At 41.2% G+C, this 24452-nt stretch overlaps 2 protein-coding genes and 1 long non-coding RNA gene across 5 annotated transcripts; 2 read left to right on the top strand and 1 right to left on the bottom strand.

Moving 5' to 3' along the window:
* Positions 1 to 193: 193 nt before the first annotated feature.
* Positions 194 to 10529, top strand: PUS3 (pseudouridine synthase 3). The gene is made up of 5 exons (XM_019955127.2): positions 194 to 305; positions 8058 to 8478; positions 8591 to 9156; positions 9699 to 9889; positions 10006 to 10529. Exons 2-5 carry the CDS (start codon positions 8101 to 8103, stop codon positions 10314 to 10316), a joined length of 1446 nt encoding a protein of 481 aa, XP_019810686.2. The 5' UTR covers positions 194 to 305; positions 8058 to 8100; the 3' UTR covers positions 10317 to 10529.
* Positions 2179 to 14303, bottom strand: HYLS1 (HYLS1 centriolar and ciliogenesis associated). 3 transcript variants are annotated; one of them, XM_019955128.2, is made up of 3 exons: positions 14165 to 14303; positions 7115 to 7232; positions 2179 to 3508 (listed from the first exon to the last, which is right to left on the bottom strand). In XM_019955128.2, exons 2-3 carry the CDS (start codon positions 7126 to 7128, stop codon positions 2578 to 2580), a joined length of 945 nt encoding a protein of 314 aa, XP_019810687.2. In that variant the 5' UTR covers positions 7129 to 7232; positions 14165 to 14303; the 3' UTR covers positions 2179 to 2577. The 3 variants fall into 3 exon arrangements, with proteins under 3 accessions (XP_019810687.2, XP_019810688.2, XP_070639152.1); XM_019955129.2 differs by having other exon boundaries at positions 2179 to 3505; XM_070783051.1 differs by lacking the exon at positions 14165 to 14303 and having other exon boundaries at positions 2179 to 5628; positions 7115 to 8059.
* Positions 14304 to 24406, top strand: LOC139180721 (uncharacterized). The gene is made up of 3 exons (XR_011564976.1): positions 14304 to 14403; positions 20127 to 20198; positions 20676 to 24406. It is a non-coding gene; the product is annotated as an uncharacterized lncRNA (long non-coding RNA).
* The last annotated feature ends 46 nt before the right edge of the window (positions 24407 to 24452 follow it).

Here is a 24452-nt window from a genome sequence, read left to right as displayed (position 1 = left end):
ACTACGAATAAAATCGGGTCAAGTTCTTTAAATTTAACGTTCTATTATTTTAGTAGACTAGAAATTATCCTTTTATTCTTGTCCTTGCGCAGGCCCCAGATCATGCCTTGTTGGAGGTGCATAGATAGTGGCCGGACTACAAAACAGTAGGCAGATTTCAGTGTTAAACCTGCACTCCCGGCTCTTAGAACTACATTTCCCATAAAGGTGGACTACATTTCCCATGAAGTCCCGGAGGAGCACGTAGAAGACGCAAAGTGACAGCTTCCTGTCTCGAGGAAAGCTGCGTGGCCGACAACCGGAAGGTAAGTGTGCGGGTTTTGGGGGGTGAATTATTTTCTGGGTTCTACAAAGAGGAACGAACAGATGGGCAAACAGATGGACGTTTCTCTCATTTCCCCTATGCTCCTTTTTCTGTACCTTGATCTTTCCCGGAAAGCACTCTTTTGAGTATGGAAGTGGAACCTCGCTAAAGACCCTGTGTTTTTGTGTCTGGTGCTTCTTGGAGCAGTTGTCAGGAACGTGCAGCAGTTAGGAGCTTGTTCTTCGATTTGTTGAGGACCCTGGGACTGCGGAGTGTAGTCTTTTCTGCCTCAGAATTCGTTTGCTCATGAAACCAAATAGTATAAGTGGAGATTCCGGTAGTATGTGGAGTGTGGAGGTGTGGCAACATTTTCCCCCAGAATTTGAAAATTGGTTTGATAATTTGGTGACCCCTTTCCTGGGCTTCCCTTGTGGCTCAGCTGGCACAAAGAATCCGCTCACAATGCGGGAGACCTGGGTTCGATTCCTGGGTTGGGAAGATCCCCTGGAGAAGAAAGGCTACCCACTCCAGTATTCTGGGTTTGAGAATTCCCTGGACCGTATAGTCCATGGGGTCGCAGTCAAACACGACTGAGTGACTTTTACTTCACTTCCTGGTATTACACGGCTGCTTGAGAACCACTGCACTTCACCCTGAGGAGGGGAAGTGGTGTTCTGGGGAAAACTGTACTGAGTCAATTCTGTTTTGCCAAAAATGTCTTATTACCGGTTTAATACCTTTGGACTAGTTAATTGGTTTAATAAGGTAGGTAATATTGGGCTTTGAGAAATAGATGAAGAGGCAAACCATTGGGATTTTTTTTTTTTTAACTGATTTGTATGTAAAAAAAAAAATGCCATGTGGCTGTTAACTTTTAAAACAGAGGTACAGACTTACCTTGAATCCCACTACCTGAAGTTAGGTGTGTTGACCTTTCCTTGGGCTTTGTGTGTGCAGCAAGACAGTGCGTGCAGCCTATTTGTTTCATCTAATTTTCATTTTTCTATTAGCTTCCCATATATTTCCAATGACTAACATCTAATTACTTCACTATTGTTGGACAGTTGGCAGTTTCTGCTTATTTGCAGTGAATGTTACCTTACATGTATCTTTGAGCCACTGATTATTTCTCTCCCTAATGAATGCTTAACAATGGAAATGGGTGAATGAATGAATGATGTAACTTAAATATTACGGAGAAAATGTATTTTAGCAGATAGTAATGGTCAAGGTCATTCATTTTTGTCACATGGCTGTTTTTCTCTTGAACAAGCAAGCTATTTCTGCTGTCACTCTTCTGGCTTAAATGCTAAATCTGACAGCCTCCAGGTTTTAGGTATTATTGAACCAGAAATCAAGAACAAACAGATCTAAGTTCAGATGAGCTCAGTTAGTGATTTGACCCTAACAGGCCAGATTCATTTTGGTTATTATGTCTGCATCTGGCTCCAGCTGCTAGTAGTTTGAAGCTCTGTTGCAATGTGGCAATAGCCTTCAAATGACAGACATGATTTCTAAGAAATTCTCAGAGGCAAATTATAAAAAGTATGGCATTCCAGAAGTAAACGGAGGGCAACATATTATTGAAATAATTCTGAAACAAAACTTGGGTTAGAACCTTGCATGTGATATCGTGCTATTATTGAGCATCTATTAAAAAACATTTAACATGGTTAGTGGAATTACTGTATTCCTTTAGTAGCAAAGGTTATCTTGCTGTTCCTTCATGTAGGATTATGTGTAAAGGGCAGGTTTTTGTCCATTCCCTTTGGCTCTCATTTAGGTGCGGAGAGTATGATGGAGAGTATAATTGGAAGCAGAATCATAACCTAGGTTTGAGATTGCCTTTGGAAAATATTTAAGGGAAAATAAAGTAAAGTTCACAAATTTCCAAAAGTGTTTAATAGGTAAGCTTACTGCCCAGCAACTTTAAAAACACACTGATAAAAACAGCAACTCACATTGGCCAAAGGTAACAAGTTCATGAAACAAAGGCTGGCTTTGCTCACTAAGACAAAACAGAAAGCCTAGGTCTGTTTTTCTGCCATGATTCCTCTTGCAGTTGCTAGATTTGATGGTCATTTGGAAGTTAAGTGGTAGATACCAATGTGACATATACCTAGAAAAGACCAGTGATGGGTGAAGTCCTTACTCTATGTTCCATGGTATTTTGAGTTAGTTGTTTCTATTTAAATAAAAGGAGAGGTACTAAGAACCAGGTTATTGCAAACAATCCTGTGAAAGGAGAGACAAGTTAAAAAAAAAAAAAAGACTTAAGAAGGAAAAAGAGGGAAGGACGTAAGTTTCTTGGGCATCACACCATTTGCAAGGTCACAACGAACACCCCAGCGAAGGGCAGATCGTTTCTTCTCAGTTGGCACTAGGTAATTGTTTGGAACATATATATGCTGAGGCTTGGACTGGGCTTCTGCACGGCAAAGCATCTGCTCTCGGATACCCCAGCGTAATTCCTTCCTATGATCTTCACCAGGTAACCGCATGGAGTCCCAGTCTCGTTTATATTCAAAATAGCGGGCTACCCGGTCTACCTTGCCCCGGTTTCGGCTCAACTGGTCCAGCCTTGGGAGGATAAAGGACTTGGGCCGGCTGGCAACAATCAGGTCTTGTTCATAAGCTGGAGGGCCCATTTCTTCTCTTCGTAGATAGCAAATGAGCTGATCTTGAGAAATTCCTTGGTATTCACGTGGTAGACTAAATTTTTGTGAAACATCAACTGGAGATTCCCTGTCTTCCTGGAAGTGCAGATTCATCAGCCTTTGTCTTAAGTCCCAGACATCCATGTCATTTTCTGTACCAGACTCTGATTCACTGATCATCGACTCATCCGTCACTAATACTTCCCCATCTGGCTTTCGACGCAGCACCTTTCTCTTCATAACTGGCTTTCGGAGTCTTTGGGAGGTCTCTGAGACTGCTTCTGAAGCGCCATTGCTTTCTGTATGTGGGTGATGCAGTTGTGCAGGAAAAGCAGGTTGCTTTCCTGAGGTTACTGAGGCTTTACTGTAGGGATCATACAGGGTGGACTGGGCTTCTCTTCTGACATCTCCCTCACCGTGGCCTGCACAGATATGAGGGAAAGCTTTAGCGGCTACTAACATTCCTTCTTCTGGATCCATATCAGCCCATTTTTGTCCATCAGGTCCCACAAGTTCCTCCACTGCTTCCCCTATACTGAAGGACCTTCTGTAAGAGAAAATCATCGATTAGTTTCCTGACAATAAACTCCCAGCTCAAAAACCATTCCCTTCCTATGTACTATTTTATAGCAATGAAACAGAACAGTCATAAGTACAACAGTTAAGTATATGGTAAAATACAGATTAGTACAGGCAGTAAGGGAGCACTTTGGAGGGGCATTAACTCAGTTCAGTTCAGTCGTTCAGCCGCGTCCGACTGCAACCCCATGGACAGCGGCACACCAGGCTTCCCTGTCCATCACCAATTCCTGGAGCTTGCTCACTCAGGTCCATTGAGTCAGTGATGCCTCCAACCATCTCATCCTCTGTTGTCCCTTCTCCTCCTGCCTTCAATCTTTCCCAGCATCAGGGTCTTTTCCAATGAGTCAGTTCTTCCCATCAGGTGGCCAAAGTATTGGAGTTTCAGCTTCAGCATCAATCCTTCCAAAGAATATTAAGGACTGGTTCCCTTTAGGATTAACTGGTTTGATCTCCTTGCAGTCCAATGGACTCTCAAGAGTCTTTTCCACCACCACAGTTCAAAAGCATCAATTCTTCGGCGCTCAGCTTTCTTCACAGTCCAACTCTCACATCCATACATAACTACTGGAAAAACCACAGCTTTGACTAGACAGACCTTTGTTGGCAAAGTAAAGTCTCTGCTTTTGAATATGCTGTCTAGGTTGGTCATAGCTTTTCTTCCAAGGAGCAAGCGTCTTTTACTTTCATGGCTGCAGTCACCATCTGCAGTGATTTTGCAGGTATTAACTCATCTCAGGGTTTATTACCCGCTTCCATTTCCAGGCTCTTCTTAATCACTCCCAATTTTATTGCCTGGAAGTCTTGCTACCTTTAATAGCTCCTAGGATAGGTGGGTTCTGGCATAAGAAAAGCTCAGGAGATTAATGATATGGGGCATAATGCTTCATGTACATTATCTAACTTGTATTTAAAAGGGACACTTTATGTACCCAGCACTATTTTTTTGTGCTTTACATTTATTTATTCATGTTAATCCTCACAGCTGTGGGATGAGTACTCTTCAGTTCAGTTCAGTCGCTCAGTTGTGTCCGACTCTTTGCGACCCCATGAATCGCAGCATGCCAGGCCTCCCTGTCCATTACCAACTCCCAGAGTTCACCCAAACCCACGTCCATCAAGTCGGTGATGCCATCCAGCCATCTCATCCTCTGTCATCCCCTTCTCCTCCTGCCCCCAATCCCTCCCAGCATCAGAGTCTTTTCCAATGAGTCAACTCTTCACATGAGGAGGCCAAAGTATTGGAGTTTCAGCTTTAGCATCAGTCCTTCCAAAGAACACCCAGGACTGATCTCCTTTAGAATGGACTGGTTGGATCTCCTTGCAGTTCATGGGACTCTCAAGAGTCTTCTCCAACACCACAGTTCAAAAGCATCAATTCTTTGGTGCTCAGCTTTCTTCACAGTCCAACTCTCACATCCATACATGACTACTGGAAAAACCACAGCCTTGACTAGACGGACCTTTGTTGGCAAAGTAATGTCTCTGCTTTTGAATATGCTATCTAGGTTGGTCATAACTTTTCTTCCAAGGAGTAAGCATCTTTTAATTTCATGGCTGCAGTCACCATCTGCAGTGATTTTGGAGCCCAGAAAAATAAAGTCTGACACTGTTTCCACATCTATTTCCCATCAAGTGATGGGACCAGATGCCATGATCTTAGTTTTCTGAATGTTGAGCTTTAAGCCAACTTTTTCACTGTCCTCTTTCACTTTCATCAAGAGGCTTTTTAGTTCCTCTTCACTTTCTGCCATAAGGGTAGTGTCATCTGCATATCTGAGGTTATTGATATTTCTCCCGGCAATCTTGATTCCAGCTTGTGCTTCTTCTAGCCCAGTGTTTCTCAGAGCCCAGCGTACTCTGCATATAAGTTAAATAAGCAGGGTAACAATATACAGCCTTGACGTACTCCTTTTCCTATTTGGAACCAGTCTGTTGTTCCATGTCCAGTTCTAACTGTTGTTTCATGACCTGCATATAGGTTCTCAAGAGGCAGGTCAGGTGGTCTGGTATTCCCATCTCTTTCAGAATTTTCCACAGTTTATTGTGATCCACACAGTCAAAGGCTCCTTTTCACAGATGAGTAGCCTAAGGCATGGACAGATTAAATAGCCCAAGGTTACAGCGCTAGTAAGTGGTTGAGCTGGAATTCTAACTCAGGCAGTCTGGATTCAGAGTCCATGCTTTTAACTGCGAGAGTGATTTAATCCAAAAGACCATCACATGCATACACTCCTTATGCTTAAGTACTTTAAGTACCCAAACCAAACACCCAATGCCAGTTTCCTGACTGGATCTAGAATAGGTATCTACTGCCCACTATTTCCTGTATCTCTGATACTTTTCTTAAGCTGAAAAACTAATACATATACATGTAGTTTAAAGCAAGGACTCCCCACCCCCCCACCCAAAGCAAGTTTCACTGTCAAAGGCAGCTTATCATTTCTCCAATAATTTTCCATATTCATATGCACATTTTTATACCGTAAAGAAACTATTTCGAATCGTAAACAGTCTTAGTGATCCAGCTGTGTCAGTGTCAGAAGTAATAGACTGACTTCATTGTTTAAAGGTACATGGAATTCCAAGGTATGGATGTACCATAATTTATTCAACCTCTTCCTGAATGATTTAATTTAGTGATTTTATTTTTGTTCTTAAAAACGAGTCTTATAACAAATATCTTGTAAATTTTACATACTTGTTTAAGCATATATGTACATTCAATTTCTAGAAATGTAATAGGTGGGTCAAAGGCATGTGTGCACTCAATTTTGATAGCTGTTGCCCGATTCCCTCTAAAGAAGTGCTGAGTGTGTGTGTATTCCAGAGCTTGTTTCTCATTCCTCTCCTCTCTTCAACTTGGTATACTATCAAACGCTCTCCTCTCTCCTCTTTGCAGTCAGTTTGATAAAGAAAACAGTCCTCCTATATACTGGCATTGATTTAAACTGAGTAAATTTGAGCATCTTTTCATACATTTATAAGATTTTTTTTCCCTCTGTATGAAATATGCATGTTTCCCTTTACCTCTCAGGTTGTTGGTTTTTTCCTTATTGATCTTTATATTAAAGCTGATTATGTATGAAATACATACCATCATTACATTTTTCTTCCTAGTTTGTTATTTAACTTCTGACTTTTTGCTGTTAGAAACATATTCTTAGGTGGTCGCATTTTTTGGGTTTCTGCAGCGCCTCACTTATGCCTTTCCTACTTCAAGATTGTAAGAAGGTTATGTCATGTTTTATCCTAATATAATTTCATTTTTTACATTTAAATTTGTAATCTATCATAGATATAGAAACTCAAAGAGCAAAAAACTAAATTGAGTTACCTAGACTTAAAGTAACCATCAGTCAAAGATTGTCTAGTACTGTCCCAGTTTATAGATGTAGTTATAGTTGTCCTCAAATTATTGCAATACGTCAAGAATTTCAACACTGATATCTAAATTATATTATCCAGAGTGACATTATTTTCCAGCATGACAATTTTAACTACTAGAGGTACAGAAATCTCTTATCAGAACATGCATTAAATTTGACTTTAAAAGATCTTAATGCTTAATTACCTTCTTTGTGCCATCAGAGCTGCTTAAAGGGGGAAAATCTTGATTCCAGATTCTACTTCCAATATGAAGTACAATCACTGACAAGTTTCTTCCACTGGGCCAGCTTCTATTGCACCACCTTTAAGACAGAACTGTTTTAGATGACAGAACATACCACCCACCACAAGCACTAATTTTATCTGCAGTATTAGAAAGCAACAGAAACTTGGAGTAGACATAAATACTCCATATAAGAAGATTTTATGATTGGAAGATAGCACAAATATAAATGAGAAGTCAAAAGGAAGTGTTTTAGGGGAAAAATATCAATAACATCAGTTTTCCACCATCTCAGCTCATGAAGAATAGAGAAATGAAATCTACATTTCCCGTAAATCCTGACTAAATCTTAACAATGCTAGCTGGATTTTTTTTTTTTTTTGATGCTACCTTCCTTTTCCACTATGAATTGACCAGACATGATGGAAAAGAATAATATCTAGATGATTGACCCATTATAATGAAGCTAATGCTTGTATCCCTGCTACTGCTACTGCTAAGTCGCTTCAGTCGTGTCCGACTCTGTGTGACCCCATAGACGGCAGCCCACCAGGCTTCCCCGTCCCTGGGATTCTCCAAGCAAGAACACTGGAGTGCGTTGCCATTTCCTTCTCCAATGCATGAAAGTGACAAGTGAGAGTGAAGTCGCTCAGTCAGGTCCAACCCTTAGCAACCCCATGGACTGCAGCCTACCAGGCTCCTCTGTCCATGGGATTTTCTAGGCAAGAGTACTGGAGTGGGGTGCCATTGCCTTCTCCAATGCTTGTATCCCTGGGCAGAATCAAACATCTATATATCCCTTAGGCCTCAAATTAAATCTTAGATAGTGTTTGAACATAATGGAATGATACCGACATCACCAAGGCAATCAGCACTAAAATTTTCTCTCTTACTCTCTTTTCAGATAGGGTGGATCTCTTTGTATTTATTCCTGAAGTTGTCATATCATGGCTGAAAATGACGTAGACAGAATCCAGACTGAGAAACTCCTAAAAAGAGTACAGGAACTGGAGCAGGAGGTAAAACGACTTAAAAAAGAACAGGCCAACAATAAGGACTCAAACATTAGAGAGAATTCTTCAGGAGCTGGGGGAAAACCTAAGCGTGCCTTTGATTTCAGTGCTCACGGTCAAAGACATGTAGCTCTAAAGATCGCCTACCTGGGCTGGGGATATCAGGGCTTTGCCAGTCAGGAAAACACAAGCAATACAATTGAAGAGAAACTGTTTGAGGCTCTAACCAAGACTCGACTGGTAGAAAACAGGCAGACATCCAACTATCACCGGTGTGGGCGAACAGACAAAGGAGTCAGTGCCTTTGGACAGGTAAGGGCCATTGTACTGTTTCGCAAAGCAAGCAACAGTAATATATTCTAGGTGTACATACTGAAGATTCAGATTACTTGTGTCTCTAAGTATCTTTCTCTTAATTCCACAGGTGATTTCTCTTGACCTACGTTCTCACATTCCAAAGGGCAGGGATTCTGAGCATTTTAATTTAAAAAACGAAGTCAATGATGTGGCTACAGAGATCCGTTATACCCACATTCTCAATCGGGTACTCCCTCCAGACATCCGTGTGCTGGCCTGGGCTCCCGTAGAAACTAGCTTCAGTGCTAGGTTCAGCTGTCTTGAGCGGACCTACCGCTATTTTTTCCCTCGTGCTAACTTAGACATTGTAACCATGAACTATGCAGCTCAGAAGTATGTTGGCACACATGATTTTAGGAACTTATGTAAAATGGATGTAGCCAATGGGGTGATTAATTTTCAGAGGACTATCTTGTCTGCTCAAGTACAGCGAGTGGGCCAGAACCTGGGAGAGGAGGGATGGCAAGAACCCTTTCAGTTATGCCAGTTTGAAGTGACTGGCCAGGCGTTCCTTTATCATCAAGTCCGCTGTATGATGGCTGTTCTTTTTCTGATTGGCCAAGGAATGGAGAAGCCAGAGGTTATTGATGAACTGTTGAACATAGAGAAAAATCCCCAGAAGCCTCAATATAGGTAAGTTAAAAACACAAACCCAGACTGCCCCCCACCCCCAAAAAACAGCTATTGCCTGTAGATATATTAGAATATATTTTAAAATATTCTTCCTTTCCCCACCATTGTCTAAAAAACTAGGTTTCTGATTCTCCCTTCATGAGGCTTTTACTCTAACTTGTAGAATGTTATGAACATCTAACAGTGATTATCTTTTAATTTTCTTCTGTCATTGTTCTATCCCTTTAGTAAGTAGCAGGTATCTGGACCAGGCCCCTTAAATAGTTTTACAGCATTATGGTGGGGCCAAGTCAACTCACTTCTAGGTGACTTGTTACAATTGAAATTGACTCTAATGTAGATCAAGCCTAACAGTGATCCATGGTTTTCTGCATTTTTCTTTTTTTAATTATAAACTTCAACATGAGGGATGGTGTCATATTTTCTCAACTATTAGATACTCAATATTGACAAAATTTTCCCCCTCCTTTTAACCCAGCTAATCCTGTTTTTTAAGAACTGTTGGATGGCTGCTGTGTATTCTCATACTATTTCTTCTCTAGTATGGCTGTGGAATTTCCTCTAGTCTTATATGACTGTAAGTTTGAAAATATTAAGTGGATCTATGACCGGGAAGTTCAGGAATTCAATGTTACCCACCTTCAGCAACTATGGGCTAATCATGCTGTGAAAACTCAGATGTTGTATAGTATGCTACAAGGCCTGGACTCTGTTGCACTACCCTGTGGAACAGGTATGATGAGAACCAAAGTTATACAGGGTTGTGGGGGAGGGAGATTCACAGAGAGATTGGACATGACTCTGTTGTGGTAAAGTATCCACTGTAATGCTTGACTGCATATATTACAGGACCAAAGATGGATGGAATGATAGAATGGAGAAATGTTAAGCCCTCTGTCACAAAGCAGACCAGTGCCTTTGTAGAAGGAGTGAAAATGCGCACTTATAAGCCCCTAATGGATCGTCCTAAATGCCAAGGATTAGAATCCCGGATCCAGCATTTTGTACGTAGGGGACGCATTGAACACCCACATTTATTCCATGAGGAAGAAACAAAAGCCAAAAGGGACTGTAGTGACACACTAGAGGAAGAAAATACTGTTTTTGAGAAACCAACGAAGAGAATTTGTGTTGATACAGAACTTAAAAGCATCATTTAACCACAGAAAACTCACCAAGATCTAGGAGGCAACAAAACACCATTAGGCTAAAGAAGTCTTTCTTGAACAAGAAAAAGTTTAAACATTCCTTCATTCCTGTCCAGAACTAGAGGTGGGAGAAGCAAGAAGATATTTTTAAATGGACATATATTTACATACACCTGGAAACCTCTGCCTTGTGTTCAAATTCATTAAAACCAGAACCCACAAGTATCTGATTTGTTGTGCTGTTCTTTTTAAAAGCAAATGATACTACTCATCTGAGTTCTCATAAAGAGCTTTGCCCAAGTGTCAAAACTTAAAAACACAAAACTTAGTTATATATTTGATAAACTGGTTTAGTGAAAATGACCTAAGTAGATAAAACACAGCATCTTTTACGAAGCTTATCAATCTATTAATAGTTCTATGTGAGCCACAAAGGGTCTTTCTCCTTTAATTTTGAGGTAAAGATCCTTCTGTTTTTAGCGTAATCATGGAGTGTAGCAAAATATTCCCACTTAAACATATAAGAACAAACCAAAGCATTTTATTTTTTTCAATTTCCTACCTTATTTCAATGTACTTTCACTGGCATTAGTTTTCAAGTAAAAAACAAAAAAAAAAACCTAGGAAAAGAACAGAGTTTAGGGAATCAAAAAAAAATCAACTCTAAAAAATGATACATGAGATAAAAAGCAACTAACTAAAAAGCCATGTTTAGGAGAGTCTATAGTAGAAGCAAAAGAGAGAGGATCAGGGTCTTTGATCTTAAGTGAAATCCTTTCATAGTTAACAAGATGTATTATCAAATCTAGAAGAATAAGGATTTAGTGACATTATTTTTGGTAGTTGCCACAGAAAAACTCAGGACAGTCATCACAGATGAAGCAAATCAGAAGTCCCTAAATGTAACTTTGCAGAATTATCTGTATTGTATAATACAATGTACAGACTCCAAAGTCTGACCCATCAGATCAGATGCTCAGTCGTGTCCAACTCTTTGTGACCCCATGAATCAAAGCATGCCAGGCCTCCCTGTCCAACACCAACTCCCGGAGTTCACTCAAACTCATGTCCATCGAGTCAGTGATGCCATCCAGCCATCTCATCCTCTGTCTTCCCCTACGCCTCCTGCCCCCAATCCCTCCCAGCATCAGAGTCTTTTCCAATGAGTCAACTCTATGCGTGAGGTGGCCAAAGTACTGGAGTTTCAGCTTTAGCATCATTCCTTCCAAAGAAATCCCAGGGCTGATCTCCTTCAAAATGGACTGGTTGGATCTCCTTGCAGTCCAAGGGACTCTCAACAGTCTTCTCCAACACCGCAGTTCAAAAGCATCAATTCTTCAGTGCTCAGCCTTCTTCACAGTCCAACTCTCACATCCATACATGACCACAGGAAAAACCATAGCCTTGACTAGACGGACCTTTGTTGGCAAATTAATGTCTCTGCTTTTGAACATGCTATCTAGGTTGGTCATAACTTTCCTTCCAAGGAGTAAGCATCTTTTAATTTCATGGCTGCAGTCACCATCTGCAGTGATTTTGGAGCCCAGAAAAATAAAGTCTGACACTGTTTCCACTGTTTCCCCACCTATTTCCCATACAGTGATGGGACCGGATGCCATGATCTTCGTTTTCTGAATGTTGAGCTTTAAGCCAACTTTTTCACTCTCCACTTTCACTTTCGTAAAGTAGGACTTAGCTTTTACTTTGGAAAACAATTATTTCAATAGGTTGTGAAGTTTAAACAAGATTTTATATACATAACATGTAAGTATATGTTACATATATAAATGGTGCTTTGCAAGAACTATTATATCATCCATTTCAATGTTCATGCAATACAAAACTACCTACTGAAGAGATAAACACAGAACAGAGGCAAGTAGGGACAGAAATGCAACAGGACACTGGGCTGGGTGGATTTCCAACACTAAAGCCCAAAGTGATTTTTTTTTTTAATGGCATGTGTACTATACTATGATTAGCATGTTTTCTTTGCAGTTAAATTATTGCACTTTTTCTTGAGTGTATGAAGATAGGTGTTTGCAAATAATAAAATATATAATTTAGCAAGATCTGTAAGTAGCTGTCAGTTTTTTCTCTTTCTTTTTTAATATAAAGAACGATAATCCTTTCTCTTTACCTATAGGGAAACTTTCACACAGAAGCTAGAACAGCTTATATTTTGTAGATAGATATTATCTGTACCAAAATACCCAGCAGCATCTTGTCAGAATTTGAAGCAATTAAGTGTTCACGTTGAGTTAGTTACAAATGAAAGGATTTCAAGGGTGGAAAGGAAGGGTTTTAAATTGGAAGAGGGGCTGGGTCACTAGTTAAGATTCTAAACTTTGCTGAGTTAGAACAAATTCCTCTACTTCTTGGAAGGGAAGCATGTAGCTTCAAGGTGGCAATATTAGAACAAAAGAAAACAAAATACCTTAAAAAAAGATAACCATAATCCAAAAAAACAACAGACTAGTGGAAATTTTATAACAGGTTCAAAATCACTAATTCGCATTCCTCTTAGCAAATAAAAACATTAAGCTAGCCTTTTAGATTGGTAAGATTTTTTAATGCAGGGCAGAGTGTGGAGAAATATCTACTCTTACACTCTGTACTGTTGAGAGGGGAGGGGGAACCGACAGTTTTTCTAGAGGGCACTCTGGCATTATGAATCAGAATTTATTTTTAATTGTTTTACAATGCTGTATTGGTTTCTGCCATGCTGTATTGGAATCAGTCATAAGTGTGTATATCCCCTTCCCGTAGCCTCCCTCCCACCCTGAATCGGAATTTAAACTGTACCATTATTTCTAAGCCACAATCCATTTCCAAGAAATTATTCTAAGGAGATAAACTGGACAAGAATGCAAACATATATGTGTGCAAGTAACCACTACCATACTATTTTCTGATGAAGAATTAGAAAAATGTCCATCCATTAGGGGACAGGTTAAATAATATGGCATAGTAGAGCCACAGCAAGAAATATTATGCCCCCATTAAAAATGATAATGCATGTCTACATTCGATATGGATCAAATGTCTTATTCCTAAAATACTAGGGACTGAGGCATGATCTACTTTTTAAATGAAAATGCTTTGTTATATTCAAAATAAATACATTTTACAGTCATGTAAATATCTGAAGTAAACCCAAATATGAACACTGATTTTTTTATCTGTGGCTGATAGAATCTCGAGTATTTTCTTCCTTTTTTAGTATGTATTTAACAGTGCTGGGATTTCTAAAAATAATGAGACTGTATAACTTTTATAACCAGGAAAAGAAGTTTTTTTGTTTCATTCTGCGGCAGGACTATAGGGTTCTTCAATTCTACACGCTATCCTAACTCACTAGGCAGAGTTTCTCGCACTGTAACATACAGAATTTGACAAAGGTGAAACCAACTAGAAGGGGAGAAGAGGTTTCTCCATTCACAATGACAACAGAGTCTGCACCAGCTGGCCCGGGGCGTGGTCATCGTCTCGCACGCTCGCGGCCAGCCTCCGAGGAAGCGGACTCCTCCGCGGGCACGGGTCCCGCCGCCCCAAAGCCCGGTCACCTCGCAGAGACGGGTGGACGGACCACTGGGGTATTCGCCGCTGCAGCCGCCAGGCGGGCAGTGGACCGGCAGTGGGAGCATAACGTGACCTCGGGGTTCGGGCGCGCCAGGGGCACGCAAGGCGCCGCTCACACGTGCCTCCGGAGGCCGCACACCTGGGCTCTGCACCGATCGCCCGGGGGACCGTAACCAGGGGAGGGAGACTTCAATTGCTCGCTACTTAGAGCCCCATCTCTACAGCCGTGGGCGGGCGGGAGGCCCGTGTACCACCTCTCCCCTCCTTTGCCCGCTTACCCGCCCAGCCGACGTCCGTCGGCCGCACCGAGTCCCGCGGCGCGGCTATCGCACCACCGCAGGTTTCAGTTAGCTTCCCACAGCTCGCGCAGGCGTACGTACCGCAAACGCGTCCAAGCTACCGTTAACCGCCCGGCCGCCCAGGTTTAAACCCGAAGAGCGAACGGCCCCCTAAGCCCCGCCCACCGCCTTCTTATTGGCCCAGAGAGTGAACGTCTTCCAAGTCTACATCCCGATTGGTGAGTATTTTCTCTTGGCCCTCCCCCACGGGCGGGAGGAGCCCTGGGGACTCGCGGCTCGGATTCGGCGAGGTCCACACGCCGCCGAGCTTGAGCACGTAACCCGGAAGCATCGCGGCGTCGCCTGCAAGTGACCCGAAGGGGAGGGGCGGGCTTCTGAGGCTCGGTTAACTCTCTAGGTTACCTAACGGCGAGATACCTGGATTTGGGGAGGAGCATTCTAAACGTTCCGTCTACCTCAGGGAAATCAATCTCTTTCTTCTTTTGGAGCCCTCTCCCCCGATTCCGCCTCTTCCACCGCCCCCTCCTCCCCACCCCACCCGGCTCCGCGGCAGCGCAGTTTCCATATAAAGACCCGTGTAAAGCGCAATCCTTTCCCTGGCTTCCGAGGCTCTCTGATTTAACCCATTGTGTGTCTCCAGCGCTTGCCAATGTGACTCAAACTGATTCCGCCACTCCGACTTCTGCTAGAAGAAGCCCTCGCTTGAGCTTAAATGCTCCCTTCTTCCCATAATCTTAACCCTTAAGTGCTGTTTTGTTTACATACCTGGGAAAGAATGTTCTAGGGTGTTGGGAATTCTTGAGGGTGAGGCCTAGAAGACAAAAAGGGTAGAGGTCTTCACAGCTCAAGGTCCTAGTCACCTCCCTGCAACCTATGTAAAGCAACTTGTCCTTCCACATCCTGAGCTTTCTATACCCCACCCCATGCAAATAGGAAAGTGACAGATTTAATTAACACTATTTGTTAAATTCAGGATTGAGTGAGAGGGAGAAAATGATCTTTAACCTTTTCCTCCAAACTTCAGTTATCCCTTACTCTTACCACCTTTTTCCTCGGGCCTGTGCACTTTGGATTTGTTGAGGAAAAGGAATAAACAGAGGAGAAGATGACAGAAGTCGTTTTGCAAAGGTTTGAATGACCCTACCCCTAGATCTCCAATGTCTTAACACGCCTTCAGTGCACATTCTTTTCTCATGAACAAATATCCCATGTTGTAGTTTGGTCTTCTCATCCCTGCATGTCTTTTTCATTGGCATTGAGTCTCTACTTTGTCTTAGAAACCAGTGGACAGAATCATTTTTCTTAACTATTGCTTTGCTCGTTCAACGAACTCCTTACACACATCCCTTATTAATTTCTTGTCCTTTCTGTTAGAATTTTATCTTTGAAACCCTTTAATAACTTGAAGCATCTATCTCCTGTCATATTTCAGATGGAACCTTGTGTTCTAAGACCTTGTTTTTTGATGGACCACTTCATTTTCTAGCTTTGTCTAGATCTGATTTGATAATGCCCATGATTCCTTGAAATCCGTAACCCAGGTCAAGAAAACTTAACCAGGGTCATCTAAACTACAGTAAATGGAACAAAATCCTATTCTTACAAAGCAAACTGCATCTTCAAAAAAATGTAGTGAGGAAAATTTCAAACATATGGAAAAAATGAAGCTACATGAACTCAGTGCCCGGCTCCAGCAATTATTAACTTCTGGCCAATCTCTTTACATATGGATGTGAGAGTTGGACCATAAAGAAGGCTGAGCGCTAAAGAATTGATGCTTTTGAACTGTGGTGTTGGAGAAGACTCTTGAGAGTCCATTGAACTGCAACAAGATCAAATCAGTCAATCCTAAAGGAAATCATTTCTGAATATTCATTGGAAGAACTGATGCTGAAGCTAAAGCTCCTGTACTTTGGCTACGTGATGCGAAGAGCCGACTCATTAGCAAAGACCCTGATGCTGAGAAAGATTGAAGGCAGGAGGAGAAGGGGACGACTGAGGATGAGATGGTTGAGTGGCCTCACGACTCAATGGACATGAGTTTGAGCGAGCTTCCGGAAATGGTGAAGGACAGGGAAGTCTGGCGTGCTGCAGTCCATAGGGTCGCAAAGAGTCGGACACAACTGAGAGACTGAATAGCAATCTCTACTTCTATATCACTATCCACATAACTCCTGTATTTATATGAGGCAAATATCAAGCATCAAAAATCTATAAATATATCAGTATGATTTCTAAAAACATAAAGGACTTTTAAAAAGCATAACCACAATCTTATCACATCTAAAATATTTAATGTATTTTCTTATTTACTTGTCACATAGTTTTGCTTTTTTTTTTTCCCTTTACTGTGCTTGTTTAACCTAGGATCCTATCCAGTTCACACATTGTGATTAGTTGATAGGTCTTTCAAGCTTCTCTTATTCTACACGTTCCACCTCCATATTTCTCCCTTGCATTTCGTTTGAAGGAGCCTGGTTGTTGGTCCTGTGGTGTTTCCCTTAATCTGAATTTTGCTGATTGCGTCTGAGTGATGTAGATTAACATAGCTTCCTTACCTTTTGGTAGTAATGCAGCCCTTTTCCAGATGCTTTCCCTGATTCAGCCTAACTGGTTTAATTAACCCATCTGTGTCTTTGTACATTCAAATATTGCTTTCAACTAGTTATATACTCATGCTTAAGTTAATCACTGCTTTGTGATATATTTGCTTACCTCAGCCCTTTGTTGACATATTCAAACTCCTTCAATTGTAGCCCTCTCTTACTTCTTACTTGCATGTGTGTTGATAATAGTGTAAGGAATAAGTGAGAATGAGATCTTCCAGGAGAGAATATAGAGTGAATTAGAAGGCAGCTGCTCTCTTCGTGACAGTCTCTTCTGTTGAACTCCAGGAGACTGCCCTATCCTGCTTCTGCTCCTGCTGCTCTCCTGCCTTTCAACTCTGCTGGTCCCCAGAGAGTAGTTCTTTTTTTTTCCCCCTCCCTTAAAGAGCTTAAATAGTTTTGTTGCTTCCTCTATTCATTTTATGTGAGGTAATTTCAAAAATCTATAATTTCAATCCTTCCTCTCTCCTGAGTTTCTAAAACGTATCTTATCTGCATACTCTGATTTCTACATGGACATCTTTTCATCTTTCCAAATGCAACATATCTGAAATACTACTCATCTTTCCCCTCTGGATTCACCCGTGTGATTTCCAAGGGTGAATGGTATTATCGTTTCCCTGTGTTTTCACTCCTGAAGGGATGATCATTTTTCACTCTTTCTCATCCCCATGTATCTCATAAATACTAAGTTCTGTAATTTTGTTCCCTTGTAAAGTCTCATCAATATCAATATCAATAACCTCAGATATGCAGATGACACTACCCTTATGGCAGAAAGTGAAGAGGAACTAAAGAGCCTCTTGATGAAAGTGAAAGAGGAGAGTGAAAAAGTTGGCTTAAAGCTCAACATTCAGAAAACAAAGATCATGGCATCTGGTCCCATCACTTCATGGGAAATGGATGGGGAAATAATGGAAACAGTATCAGACTTTATTTTTTGGGCTCCAGAATCACTGCAGATGGTGACTGCAGCCATGAAATTAAAAGACGCTTACTCCTTGGAAGGAAAGTTATGACCAACCTAGATAGCATATTCAAAAGAAGAGACATTACTTTGCCAACAAAGGTCCGTCTAGTCAAGGCTATGGTTTTTCCTGTGGTCATGTATGGATGTGAGAGTTGGACTGTGAAGAAAGCTGAGTGCCGAAGAAGGAGAAGGGGACGACAGAGGATGAGATGGCTGGATGGTATCACCAACTCGATGGACGTGAGTCTGAGTGAACTCCGTGAGATGGTGATGGACAGGGAGGCCTGGCATGTTGCCAGGGAGTTGGACATGACTGAGTGACTGAACTGAACTGAAAGTCTCATTTCTTCCTTACATTTCCTTTTTCCTACTAATCACTAGTTCAGCCCTAATTACTTTGTTCTTAGATTCTTTCAGACATCTTTAATAATACTGAAGGATATGGCATAGACGCTAAGACTGTAGGCTGTGGGGTCATGTTCAGTTCAGTCGCTCAGTCGTGTCCAACTCCTTGCAACCCCATGAATCGCAGCACTCCAGGCCTCCCTGTCCATCACCAACTCCCGGAGTTCACTCAGACTCACGTCCATCGAGTCAGTGATGCCATCTAGCCATCTCATCCTCTGTCGTCCCCTTCTCCTCCTGTCCCCTGTCCCTCCTAGCATCAGAGTCTTTTCCAATGAGTCAGTTCTTCACATGAGGTGGCCAAAGTACTGGAGTTTCAGCTTTAGCATCATTCTTTCCAAAGAACACCCAGGGCTGATCTCCTTCAGAATGGACTGGTTGGATCTCCTTGGAGTCCAAGGGACTCTCAAGAGTCTTCTCCAACACCACAGTTCAAAAGCATCAATTCTTTGGTGCTCAGCTTTCTTCACAGTCCAACTCTCATATCCATACATGACCACTGGAAAAACCATAGCCTTGACTAGACGGACCTTTGTTGGCAAAGTAATGTCTTTGCTTTTCAATATGCTATCTAGGTTGGTCATAACTTTTCTTCCAAGGAGTAAGCGTCTTTTAATTTCATGGCTGTAGTCACCATCTGCAGTGATTTTGGAACCCCAAAAAATAAAGTCTGACACTGTTTCCACTGTTTCCCCATCTGTTTCCCATGAAGTGATGGGACCAGATGCCATGATCTTCGTTTTCCGAATGCTGAATTTTAAGCCAACTTTTTCACTCTCCTCTTTCACCTTCATCAAGAGGCTTTTTAGTTTCTCTTCACTTTCTGCCACAAGGGTGGTGTCATCTGCATATCTGAGATTATTGATATTTCTCCCTGCAATCTTGATTCCAGCTTGTGCTTCTTCCAGCCCAGCATTTCTCATGATGTACTCTGCATATGTTATCTGGGCTCAAATTCTGACTCCTCCACTCCCTGGATTTGTGACCTGGGCAGGTTATGTAGATTCTGTTTTCTCATTTTAAAAATGGAGATGATAATTCAACTTCCTTCATATGGTTTTTGTGAGAATTAAATGAGAAAAGCTAGCATAGTGTCTAGGAGATAATAGCTTATGGTATTATAAATATTGTATAGTCTTCTTTAGTCTATAAAATTCTTTATTATTATTAGAAAAATAGCTCTTTGCCTTCCCTTTTACTCTCTTGGCTCAGTCCATCCTATATGTCATTGCCATATGAGTCTTTCTAAAATGTTAATCACGTTATTCTGCTTAAGCACCTGCAGTGGTCTCTGTCAGAGTAAATTCAGCCTTCCTGGGACTCTGCACCTTCTTGAGCCATCATGCCTTTTCAGCCTCATTTCCTGGGTCACCTCTACCCAAGCTTCCCATTCTGGTTAGTCTTGTTTTTTCACTCTCCTCAAAGCTACTTGGTTTATTTAACTTTGGATTTCCTTACTCTGCATCATCTTGAGCCATCATGCCTTTTCAGCCTCGTTTCCCAGGTCCTAGGATTTCCTTACCTTATCCAAATTATCCTCTTTTCTCAAATCCTATACCTCTTGAATGTTCATCTCCAATTTATCCCTTCCACTAAGCCAGCCCTGATTACTTTCAGCCTTTGGAATCTGACCCTTTTTGAAATTCATATAGCACTTACTTTTATTTCTTATTTAACATCTAAAATACCTAGACTGAGACTGTTAATATTCTGTTTAGTTTAATCTTATCTTTCCATCCCAAGATGCTCATTCCATTCCAGTCTTACTTTTTGATACTTCATAACAGGAGCCCTTCACCAGTCTACTCACTGAACATTCACGTATCAGCAGTGAAGGATGCTGATGATACGGATGATATCATCATCCATTCATATGTATGACAAGGATGTACATTTCTCCTAGTGCTTATACAGGGCCTTCTCTGCTCACCTCTCTGTCTCTCCTTTTTTTTTTTTTTAGCAGTCACAAAGGCAGTGGTTGCAAAGGAAACAGCAAAGAGTCAGAAATCAGGAGACCAGAGTTCTGTTCCCAGTAAGTTGCTATCATAATTTGGACAAGTTAAGTTTCTCTTTGTTTGTTTTCTCAGTTATTAAATGGAGTTACATTAGATATTATGTTAATTGCTTTCAGTTCTAAAATCCTTTCATTTTAAATCTATTTAAAGGGGCAGTTCAAGTATGTTATTCCCAATCATTCTTATTTACATCCTAAGCCCTGATAGTCATACCTTGCTTTTTATTCTTATTACTTTTCCAAGTATGTATTTCTTATCCTCCCAAGAAGATTCAGCTCTTTAAGGGCAGTATATGCATACGTGTCTCATATTTGGTATTATTTACCACAACTATCAAAGCAGTGTGTATAAAGAAATTAAGTATGGTCAAATTAAATTATTATGGGGATGGGAAGAATCTCCCACCAGCAAAGGAGACTCTTCAGAATTTAGAGGCTCTGTATCCCTACATTTATCATTCTAACTTATAATGTCCTATTCTTTTCTAATTGTAGATACACAGTATGAGGTTCTGTGTTTGGTTTTCAGCAATTTCAGCCCTTAGCTCCAGGAGGAGCTAAAGGTCTGCATGGCACACATAGAAGCTTCCAGTCATTTATGTGGTCCTTGAGCTGGAAATTTCAAATCCCCGAAGTCATCCTTTTACCACATTGTCTGACATGGGGAGTAACTAGGTAATCTTAATTGTTAGATCTCCACATAAAAGTTTGAAAGTATAAAGACATAGTCATCTGATTCTTGTTTCTTGTAAGTGGCTGATTAGGAGTATTCAGTGGAGATACATTGCTTATCTCTATTTCCAGATCTTGGCATGGACTGTCACTGCTCTCTATACTACTAGAAATAGTCATTAGTATCTTTAAATCTAATCAAATTAGAGAGCCAATTCAGAAGCCCCAGAACTGATTCAGAAAACTCATCTGTAAAATTCTGTTCCTCTAGAACCATTCTTGGGCTTCCCTCGTAGCTCAGCTGGTAAAGAATCTGCCTGCAGTGTGGGAGACCTGGGTTCGATTCCTGGATTGGAAATATGCCCTCTAGGAGGGCATGACAACCACTCTAGTATTCTTGCCTGGAGAATCTCCACAGACAGAGGAACCTGGCAGACTGCAGATCACAAAGAGTGGGACACGACTGAGAGACTAAGCAGAACCATTCTCAGTACCAAAATCTGCATTAGAGATACAGATTCAATAGGATTGATTGACTGATTGGCTGGCTGATTGAATTGGTTAACGTGATTATGGACACCCAGAGGTCCCACAGTCTGCAAGCTGGAGGACCAGGAAAGTCTGGTATAATGAAGTCTGAGTCCAAAGGCCTGAGAACCAGGATTCTGGGTGCCTGTCCTGGCTCAAGCAGGGAGCACATTTGCCCTTCTTCCACATTTCTGTTCTGTTCAGTGGATTCGATGATGCCCACCCTCACTGGTGAAAGTGATCTTCTTTACCCAGTCTACTGACTCAAATGCTAATCTTTCCTGAAAACATCCTCACAAATGCACCCAGAAATAACATTTTATCAGCTAGCTGGACACCCCTTGGCCTAGTCAGATTGACACAGAAAACCATCATATCTTCCACATGCATCCCTCCCCCTGCTTTAATGTTACTTCTCAGTCTTATCTCCTGAGCTACATAGTCACATAATTACTGCCCTTTTGCCATTTTTACGTGAACGGCTCACTTAACTCTCAGATGTAACATGTGTAAGTTGAATCATCTCCCCTTTTCATGCCACACTTCGAGGATTCCTCAGTGAGCAGTGATACTTCTATGCAGTGGCATGTACCAGGTACTTGGGAGTCTTTGATATTCATTCCTCTCTCCCTCCTAGTAGGTCAGTACATTTTCACTCAAAATGTATCTCAGATGCTTCCATTTTTCTGTCTTTACTATTGGAACGAATACTAAACACTATACTCCACGCACCTCCTAATCAGTGTTTTCACTTCTTCTCTAAACTGTTTTCCCCACAGAAACTAAAGGAAGTCACTCTCCCTTGTTTCTCATCTCATTAATCTGCAGCCTTCTTCCTTGATTTCCTTGAATAAAACATACCCTTTTAACTTGACTTTGGATCTTTGCATATCCTTCCCATCCACTATTCTACACTGAACAAATATTCATCCTTCTTTCTCTCAATGGCACCATCTCCAGAGCTCTTCCATGACCACCCAATCATTTTTTTTTTACATCCAGGACCTTCTTCGGATTGTTAATAACACATATCAACCTTCATTCTTTTACGTGATTACTTGCATGTACATTTCATGAGAGTAGGAACCACTGGCTAGGATCTTTATTGTTGTCTGCTCAGCTCCTGGGACAGTTCCTCGTATCTAGAGGTGGAATCAGTGAATATTTGCTGAAGGAATGAAAGCCTTGAGACAATGCCTCTGCTTCTCCTTGAAATGGACCCTCAAGAAGAGCAGCCTAATCCTGTGGCAATCACAACGTTGTCCAGCAGGGGGTGCTGCCTGGGAGAGAAAGTGTTTCCGTGGGGTCAGGTCTCCTTTAGGGTCTCAGAAGGCAATGGCACCCAACTCCAGTACTCTTGCCTGGAAAATCCCGTGGGTGGAGGAGCGTGGTAGGCTGAAGTCCATGGGGTTGCTAAGAGTCGGACACGACTGAGCAACTTCACTTTCACTTTTCACTTTCATGCATTGGAGAAGGAAATGGCAACCCACTCCAGTGTTCTTGCCTGGAGAATCCCAGGGACGGGGAAGCCTGGTGGGCTGCTATCTATGGGGTCGCACAGAGTCGGACACGACTGAAGTGACTTAGCAGCAGCAGCAACTCCACTAGTGGAGGAGGCTTTCTGTTCCAATTGTTAGCTTTCTTACTGAGGAATTTAATTCCATTTGGTTGTAATCACACTGTAAACTGCTTACCTTGAAAGTATGTGATTTGAGAGTGGATGTTATGTGTGAGGGGAATAAGCAAAAACATCAATTTCTTTTTACATTCCTAAAATCGTTTAGAATTATAACAGCCATCTATTATTTTATAATTAGAAAATTAAATGAAGTTAAAATGTTTAAAAATAAGAAATATAATTTGGCTTGGAAACAATAATGCTGCATGATTAATTTCTGTAATGGTTTTTACTGGTCCCAAGAAACCTGGCTTCAAGCATAAAATATTTCTTTGAGCAGAGTCAGACTGAATCAGACTGATGTCTTTATTTGCTGTTTACTTGCTTTTCTTCCTACTTCTAAGAACTTCTTGTGCCATTATAGCTTCATTTTCTTTTGGTTTTGATTTTTCTAATTCTTACTTGCATTCTGAAGGGCACTGCTCTTTCAAAATCAGGGCAGTTCTCCTTTTTTTTTGAAATTTATTGTATTGAAATATAGTTGATTTATAACGTGTTAATTTCTGTTCTACAGCAAAGTGATTCCCTTGTATATACATATATATGTTCTTTTTCATTATGGTTTATCACAGGATTTTGAATATAGTTCCCTGTGTTACACAGTAGGACCTTGTTATTTATCCATTCTATATGTAATAGTTTGTATGTGCTAATCCCAAACTCCCAGTTCTTTTCTCCTCCAGCCTCCCTCCCTCTTGGCAACTACAAGTCTCTTCTCTATGCCTATGAGTCTGTTTCCGTTTTATAGATACGTTCATTTGTGTCATATTTTAGATTCCACATATAAGTGATATCACATGGTATTTGTCTTTCTGACTTTCTTCACTTAGTATGATCATCTCTCAGCCCATCCATATTGCTGCAAATGGCATTGCTTCATTCTTTTTTTTATGGCTGAGGAGTACTCCACGCACTGCATGCATATACCACCTCTTTTTTACTCATTCATGTATGTGTGTGTGTGTGTGTCTGTGTGTGTGTGTGTACCGCAACTTCTTTATCCATTCACCTATTAATGGACATTTAGGTGGCTGCTATGAATGCAGAGGTTCATGTCTCTTTTTGAATGACAGTTTTGTCCAGATACATGTTGAGGGATGTGATTTCGGGATCATATGGCAGTTCTGTTTTTAGTTTTTTGAGGAACTTCCATACTGTTTTCTGTAGTGGCTCAGCACAGTTCTTTATCTTCCCTCCAGGGAGGGAGACTAGAGGAAGATTCCATACTTTTTCTGAACTGGTATGATCTTGCAGTATTCTGGAAACAATATTTGTGCAAAAAGACCATCATCATCCTGCCAAGGTTTTCTATTCAGCGGTTCATCATAGACAGCCGTGGCCAGAAATAGCGCCTGTACTGCCTGACAGCGGAGGCTGTGTCCAGGAGCCTCCTG

The sequence above is a fragment of the Bos indicus genome, chromosome 29 (genome assembly GCF_029378745.1).
Source record: "Bos indicus isolate NIAB-ARS_2022 breed Sahiwal x Tharparkar chromosome 29, NIAB-ARS_B.indTharparkar_mat_pri_1.0, whole genome shotgun sequence".
In the NCBI taxonomy this organism is placed as follows: Eukaryota; Metazoa; Chordata; class Mammalia; order Artiodactyla; family Bovidae; genus Bos; species Bos indicus.
The sequence above is the reverse complement of the archived record's forward strand: the minus strand, read 5'-3'. Positions and strand labels throughout refer to the sequence as shown.